At 35.0% G+C, this 8,401-nt stretch overlaps 1 protein-coding gene across 1 annotated transcript; it reads right to left on the bottom strand.

Moving 5' to 3' along the window:
* Positions 1-7,008: 7,008 nt before the first annotated feature.
* LOC148760442 (uncharacterized) lies at positions 7,009-7,854 on the bottom strand. Its single transcript, XM_088810485.1, has one exon. It carries the CDS (start codon positions 7,852-7,854, stop codon positions 7,009-7,011), a length of 846 nt encoding a protein of 281 aa, XP_088666611.1.
* Between the last annotated feature and the right edge of the window lie 547 nt (positions 7,855-8,401).

The following is an 8,401-nucleotide window of genomic DNA, read 5'->3' as shown; positions in this document are numbered from 1 at the left end:
GATAAGAAAAAAACCTTCAGCCATTCTACAATTTAGAATTTTGTATACATTGGTATTTTTGACTCATTACCTAACTAATTTCAAAAATCATCTTCCCATCTTTAACCTTGATTATGGCAAAACCAAATTGACTTGGAATGACCAAATTTGTACAATCGCATCTAGCTTAAGAGTATCAGCATTGTTCCTAATAACTTGATTCCATTGAGTCTTGAAAACATGGGCAAAGCACCCTTCAATGAGCCACTTGGTCAAGTGCACTTTAGATACATCAAGACATGGTTCTACCGATATAATATCCATCCCCCAATTATTCTTGAATTTTTCCTCCTCAGCTTCACCCACATACCTATTCCTAACTTGTTTCAATGCCATTGACAAACAATTGTGCCCCGGATTCAAATCAGTAAGCTTTATGAACTTCTATATAACCAGCTTTATGCCAGTCCCACTTAAGTTTTCAATGCGATTCTTGAACACTTTACACATATCTGGAGGTCGTTCTAAACCTAAGGCAGTAAGCTCGGTGAATGGGTCGGAACTCTTTCTCTAGTTTTGCTTCTGCTCACTACCTATCTTCTACTTCTTCTCACTGCTTGGCTTTTGCTTTTTACTATTGCTTGTTTTCTGTTTTTTTTGCTTCTAGATCAAGAAGTCTTCTTTTTCTTCTTTAGTGGGACTTTTGCTTTCGATTTCAAAGCAACGCTTTATACCTTTCTTCTCAAAGATCATCTTCTTATTCATTGCAAAGCTATTTGTAAATGAAGAAAAATTTACTGAAATTTCTCTGAAAAAAATTAAAATATGAAAATAGAGGAGTAGAGGAAGAAGTAGAGAGCAACTAGAGCCGTAGAGATTTTTCTTTTGATGGCAAAAAGCACCTCTTTATATTCAACTTTTAGTATTTAAACTTCTATACTTAACAATATTTCTTAACAAATCAAATCAAGCACTCAATTTCACATTTACCAAAACACAGCTCAACGGTAAAGTGAACCATACCAACCATGTTCGTTAGGCCTTGAAACAAAAAATGAAAAACAGACTAAAACGACACCATAAGGCACGTATAAGACTCAGCTGAATTTAAACTTAACTAAACAACATTACAAAGATGCGTATAAGACTAAGTAAAATAACAGCAAACTCAAACGACAAACATCACATTGTTTTGAGGACAACAACTTTAAACAAATATTAAAACGATATGTTTTGAAGCCTCTAGCCTATTCAATTGAGAAACGCCATCCTTTATGCTCCAAGTGTATTCTTCAACCTTCAAAGCTGTTGCTTATCGCCTGATCTTCAATCAGCCCTGCTTCCAGATTGAGAATTACTTGTCAAAATAACCCCATAATTCTCAATTTGAAGAACTTCAAGACACAATCTCAAATACTCAAATATCTCATTTCCCAAACTTTTGGTGAAAATATCAGCGACCTGATCAGTAGTTGCACAATGAACCAATTCAATTTCTCCTTCCTTCACGGCATTTCTTAGGGCGTGGCACTTGACTCTAATATGCTTTGTTCTTCCCTGTTCAATTGGGTTATTTGTGATAACAATTGTTGACATGTTGTCAACATTGATCAGAGTTCCCTTCACTTGCTTGAATCCTAGCTCAACTAGTAACTTCCTTAACCATAGAGCATGGTTAGTAGCAGTTGCACAAACAATGTACTCAGCATCAGTTGTTGATTGAGCAACCACTTGTTACTCCTTTGAATTCCAAGAAAACATTGCACTGCCAAAAGAGAAACAAAACCCTCTTATGCTTTTAGAATCATCTAAAGAACCAGCCTAATCACTATCTGAAAAACTTGTTAGTATAAGCCCTACAAGCCAATCTGTGGTTGTATGGAAATTGCAATTTTGAGATATTCATGTATGACATTTGTTATTCATAATAACATTGAGATAGTTCTTTATCCATAAGTTTGTGATTTAATTACTTTTTGTACTTATGTAAATAAAGCCCGTGGAACTATATATGCCTTACAAAGAAATTGTATTGGGATACAATTATGAGATCCTTATGCATTAAAGCATTGTTCCTAAAAGTTCCTGATTATTGTATTATTGAGACAGGGCATCAATAATGCTTAAAGATTGGCACATGTTATGTTCCTTACTTGTGAAGTAAGCAATCATTCTCATAAGTTGAAGTATAGAGATACTTGGAACTAGCATGTGGGTGCTTGCCATGGGAGAGAGAGTTCACTAAACATGACCCGCCATGAGAAGTGCATTTGGTATTTCACTCAAGTGTCTATGCAATACTTCTCATGTGTCAGTTGTGTAAATACTTCATAGACTTGAGACACCAAGTTGTCTTATGTGTGGAGTGCTATGTTTTGATTTCATCCCTATGAGTGCTTAACCAAAGATGCCAAAACAGGATGCTTTTGAGTATAGCATGAACATGTGAAGGTAAATGAGTGGTCAAGATAGGAATCATCACCCCAAGTGATTCAAGGGGAAATATCTCATTTGTTCTTGGTTGATATTAGCTTAATTAAATCCTTGGCCAAGGTGATTAGGAGATTATGAAATGAGTTTCATAAATCTCCATAAAGCTAATGATTTAACTGCAAGAACAAATATAGAGATCAATAAGAGTAGGCACTGCACCAAGCTCTTATCATCTTCGGGATATATGATGAGGGAATGAATTACATTGAAAAACTGTACACTGAAAGGTTGTCAAAATATCCTTTGACTCTCCTAACAATTGGGTGCCCATGATGCATTGCTAGATGCCAATCATGGTCTATGAAATTGAATTAATTAATTTAAAATTGAATATGATTCATTTAAATTAATTAATTAATAATATTATAATTGAATTCCATTGCCAACATGTTAAGAACCTAATGGATCACACACAAAGGTTGTAATTTGGATTAAATTGAGAGTGTGATGATTTAAGTTAGACTTAAATTAAATTCTAGGTTTTAACTACTAAGGACCTAATTAAAAGAGTTTAATTAGGTATTGGTTAAATATTATATTTGTTATAATATTAATAACTTATTTTGCAAATTTTAATAAGTTAAACCTAATATAAATATTACGTTATAGCCACTCTTTTTTTCTAAGAAATGAGAAGGAAACAAAGAAAAAAAAAGGGATTTTCTCTTCAGTGCTGCCACTCTTGAGAAGTTTATTTTCTTTTGAAAACTTCTCCTTTGATTCTTTGCTGGAAATCAAAGAAGAAAAGAGGACAAATCATTGTCCACTTGCTAGCACAAGCCTGTGGCATAAAGCTCTCTCCTTGAGAAGGATCCGTTGCAATCATGTGTGCATCATTGGAAGCCAAGCGATTGAGTGGCTGGGATTCTTTCACACCAAAGGTGTTCTTGTTTTGTCACCAAAAGGAATCCATTTGATTACGATATCACTTGAAAAGGTACATTCTTTTTCTGATTTTATGTGGTACATAACTTTGCATTAAACAACCAAGGTGATCCAAAGGTAGGAGGCATGGTTTTTTTTTTATTTTAATTTTTTTTATTCCGCTGCGTTGACGCTCTAATCATGCCGTTCGTAGCAAAACCTACCAGCTGACTGCTCTCTTGCTTCATGTACACTAATCCATAATCCACAGTTCCCTTCACATACCTCAAGATCTTCTTTGTTGCTGTAAAGTGAGTCTCTATAGGATCTTGCATGAACCTTGACAGTAAACATGTAGCAAACAGTATATCAAGCCTTGTAGCTACTAAATATAGCAAAGAACCAATGATGCTTCTATATAACTGCCCATTTGCCTTAGCAATACCATCATCCCTGCAAAACTTTGCGCCAGTACTTAAAGGAGTACTTACAGCCTTGCACATACTCATTTTGAACCTGATAAGTAAGTCCTTTGCATATTTCCCTTGATGTAAAACAACCTTACCAGTAGATTGTATAACCTCCATCCCAAGAAAATAAATCATTTCGCCCAAGTCTGTCATTTCGAACACCTTCTTTATTGGAGTTTTAAACTTAGCCAGATATTGACCTTCAAGTCCAGTAATCTAAACATGATCAACATAGAGTGCTACAATGAGTAAGATAGTGCCATTTTCACTCTTCAGATATAATGTTGACTCATTTATGCCCCTCTGAAACCCTGAATCTTTGAAATGATCATCAATTCTTATATACCAGGCTCTTGGAGCCTACTTCAGGCCATAGAGTGCCTTGATAAGCTTGCATACCTTCTTCTAATACAGTATACACCCCTTAAAAAACCAAAAAGCCCAGATTCATCTCCTGATACATACTTCATTGTCTGAACCAAAAACATATTCTTAGCACAGCCTCTATTACGTTATGGGATGCACATGAGCAATAATCTGCCCCATCTTTCAAAATTCACTGTTCCACAAACCAATAACCATATTACCAACAGACAAAAAGGCATGCAACATACCGAGACATTCCCTTTCAGGTTCTGTAAAGAAAGACGCACCTACTCAAGCTGGATACTTCCTCTATTGATTGCTCCATGACTGGTCGACATCACCCCTAATTGTTACAACACCTGTTTTAGCTATTTTCAATGGGATTGCCAACATGGAATCAGATTTCCATTTCGGATGCCTTGTTAACCAATGAGATTTTGGTTATGAGAGATTGTGGAAAATGTTTCACCCAAACCAAATGTGATTGATCTCTATGATATCTATGAGGACGAAAGTGGGGTGTACTTAATTTTGTGATTGATCTCTCCGGGTATGTCCCCATTCAAGTTTTTATTTTCTTACTTATACTTATGCACATGACAACAGGATACGTAGTTGGAACTAGAGTGTTTGACAGTCAAAAATTAAATGTTTAGTAATTAGTATTACTAAGAAGTCAAACTATTCAATTGTCATATAAAATTAGCAATATCTGGACTAGTATTTGAGGAGGATGGGAGAGCAGGATTTTGAATGGAATAATCAATGCTCATGAATACTTTAAGAAGATGTCTTCTGTATGAGGGTGTAACTTTTGCTGACACCATATCTCCACAGTTCTTTTGGTCGGTAATTAGGAACTATGTTTTTGTATATTCTTATACCCTTATTTACCTTAGGCAGTTTATCTAGTAGGTTTTCTCACTAATAGGAAAAATGTTAACATAAGAGTCCTTGTAAGTGATTATTCAGATCAAATTAGTTCTACACATTCAAATCTCTTGTGTGTATCTTATTTTGGTTCTAAGTTGTTATCAGCATTTGGAAATTCTAATCATTGATGTTTGAAAGCAAATGTTTTTAGTTTGATTTGTTACAGTTAATTTCTTAATTCATGTTATTCTCTTTCTTACCATGTCACACTCATTTTTATGTGTTCTGAGTCAAACCCGTTGAAGGTTGACAGCATTCCTCTTTGAATATGGCCTTGTCCTGGATTTGAAGTTCTGAACCATTCCCCTTTTAACCTTGTTGGAAAGACATCGATGGCTAACATGCTACAAAAAAAGAGGTAGCTAGCAAGGCAAAAACCTTGCTCCAATAATTGAAATTTCGTCACTCTTTTCCCATGAATGTAGCTTATTTGTTCTGTTCCATTATTTGTTTGCATGTGGATGTTGTTGAGGATATGGACTGAATGCTTTCATTCATTTTCCTTCAACTCAAGTTAGTACTAATATATGGTGATGAAAGTTTAAGTTTTTTCTTTCTTTCTTTGCTTTTCTAAGCTTTTCTGGGCAATGTTGCATCTTATAGCATGGCAGTTTCTGTTTGAATGTTGAAGAGCAGTTAATATATGGTGTCTGGTTTTGATTCAACAGATGGAAGGAATGCAGGGTTTGGACATTGAATGCCCAGATATTGCTTTAAGAGGGTGTGCTTCAGCCTGAGTTATCTATCCCACATGCTTGGCCATGGCTTGTCTGTGGACCTGTAAAACAATATAAGAGCATACTCTCCCGTAAAATAATATGATTAATCAAATTAAAATGCTTGCAGTTGTTGCAAATTGATAGGTTTTGTATGTTGTTAATTTAATTACTTATTCTCTTTATATAATATATATATATATATATATATATTTACATATGAATACCATTTATTGATCAATTTCTTTAAAGTTATATACTTAATTATTTGTATCTCAAAGATAATAACTATATATATTTATGCATACTTTTGCTTACTTGATTATGGATATAGGTGCTCACTTCGAAACAAATTACCTTTTTCTTTAGGAAACAAATTACAAAATTTTAAAATTATTTTAATTCATTCTAAACGTTGTAGCATGTACTATTTATGTTTTTTATTTTAAAAAGGGAAACTTTGTATACTTTAATTTGGTAAATATAGAATATAAACACGCATGTGTCTGCGACATGATAGTACTACTAGGCCTTGATATCGATTGAGGGTCCTTAAACCTCGTATTTCCCCCTTGAAATAGCCTCATCAAACCTGTATCTATGTAAACAGCATACATACATACATACATACATACATACACATATATATATAATCATCGTATTAGCATTGCAGATAAGATGCTTCCTTGAATTAACATTCCTGTTTTCCTCACCATTCATGCCACTAATATCTTGCACTACATCAAAGAGCCATCTGTTAAGCCTGGACAGGAGGCAGCAATCTTCTTCTTTTATGCCCAGTGAATGTATAATAACCTGTTAAGCAACAGCTAGCGCTGCTGTGTGATTTGGATGAAGCCCGTGGACTGATGTTCAACTGTTACATGTTGCTTACATAAAAATCATCCTGTCATCCTTTCTGTAATCATTGCCAGCCGCATGCTGTAACGCAAGCTATTCTAAGAGGAATGTATATCTATTATCTGGTATTTGCTAAACTTATTCATTCACTGTAACAATCATAACAATTAATTCATCATCATTAAATTGAATATCACTTGTAAGTAATCTAAACATATTTACAATTTGAAACATTAACTGTGAAAGAAAAAAATTAAAATAAGATTGGTAAGAAAAAAGCCTTGGGCTGTTCTACAATTTATTCATGGAAATCTTCAACTCATTATCTAATGAATTTCAGAGACCATCTTCCCTTCTTTAACCTTGATAATGGCAAAACCAAGCTGTGATTCAGGTCCCACTCGAAACGACCAAATTTGAACGACCGCGTCTGGCTTGAGAGTATCAGCATTGTTCTTGACAATTTGATTCCACTGAGTCTTGAAAACATATGCAAAGCTCCCTCCGATGAGCCACTTGGTCAAGTGTACTTTAGATACCTCAAGACATGGTTCTATCAGTATAACATCCATCCCCCGATTATTCTTGAATTTTTCCTCCTCAGCTTCACTTAAAAACTTATTCCTAACTTGTTTCAATGTCATTGACAAACGGTTGTGTCCTCGGTTCAGATCAGTGGGCTTTATGAACTTCTGTATAACCAGCTTTATGTCAGTCCCACCCAAGTTCTCAATGCGATTCTTGAATACTTGAGGCATATCGGGAGGTGGTTCTAAGCCTAATGCACTCAGCTCTACGACTGGATTGAAACCCTTTCTCTGGTTCTGCTTCTTCTCAATGCCTGTCTTCTGCTTCTTGGCATCACTTGTCTTCTGCTTCTTGGCATCACTTGTCTTCTGCTTCTTTTGCTTCTTGATCAAGTAGTCTTCCTTTTCTTCTTCAACGGAAGGACTTTTGCTTCCAGTTCCAGTTCCAAAGTCATGCTTGATAGCTTTTTTCTCCATGATCATCATCTTCTTCGTATTCATTACAAAGCCATTTGTAAACCCTTCCAACGCCAAGACAGTTAGTTTGTTTAACCGCTGGCCTTCATTATTAGTCCCTACTTCACTCTCCTTCTTCAGTTCCTCCCACGAACCACCATCGTCAACACTGTCTAAATATTTTAACATCTTTGATTTTCTGAACCTCTCCAAGAACCCAAGATCAATGGTAGATTTGTTGATAAAAAAACCAACGAAAGAAATAGTTGCTGTTAATATATACAAGTCTTAATTCCTTATTCTAACTGGAATCAAAAGAAGGTTTTGATTCCTAATTCTAACTAGAATCAAAAGAAGGTTTTGATTCCTAATTCTAACTAGAATCAATAGCTTCGTAACCAAGCATCATAATCCTGACTGTTTGACGGTACAGATTTTTTTAAGTTAAGGGGGCTGAAGACATGAAGTACAAGTACACCAATGCTCTACTCTTCGTTAAGTACACTTACTCAGTGCTTACTTCTGTTTCACTTCCAATTAACTGAGACTTTTCCCATAAAATACAAACTGTGAGATAGATAAGAATTAATGACAGCCGTCGATCAATAGGCGAATGTAAAATGGGTAAACCAATTATCTGAGAGTCTTGGAAGCTTAGCTGGCTTTCTTTCTTTCTTTCCAGATTTTACTGCCTTGGTTTCCATTTTTTATTTTTTTGTTTATTTAATTACTTATT

The sequence above is a fragment of the Theobroma cacao genome, chromosome 10 (assembly GCF_053813885.1).
Source record: "Theobroma cacao isolate CCN51 chromosome 10, ASM5381388v1, whole genome shotgun sequence".
Taxonomy (NCBI): domain Eukaryota; kingdom Viridiplantae; phylum Streptophyta; class Magnoliopsida; order Malvales; family Malvaceae; genus Theobroma; species Theobroma cacao.
This window is presented reverse-complemented; position numbering and strand designations above follow the sequence as displayed.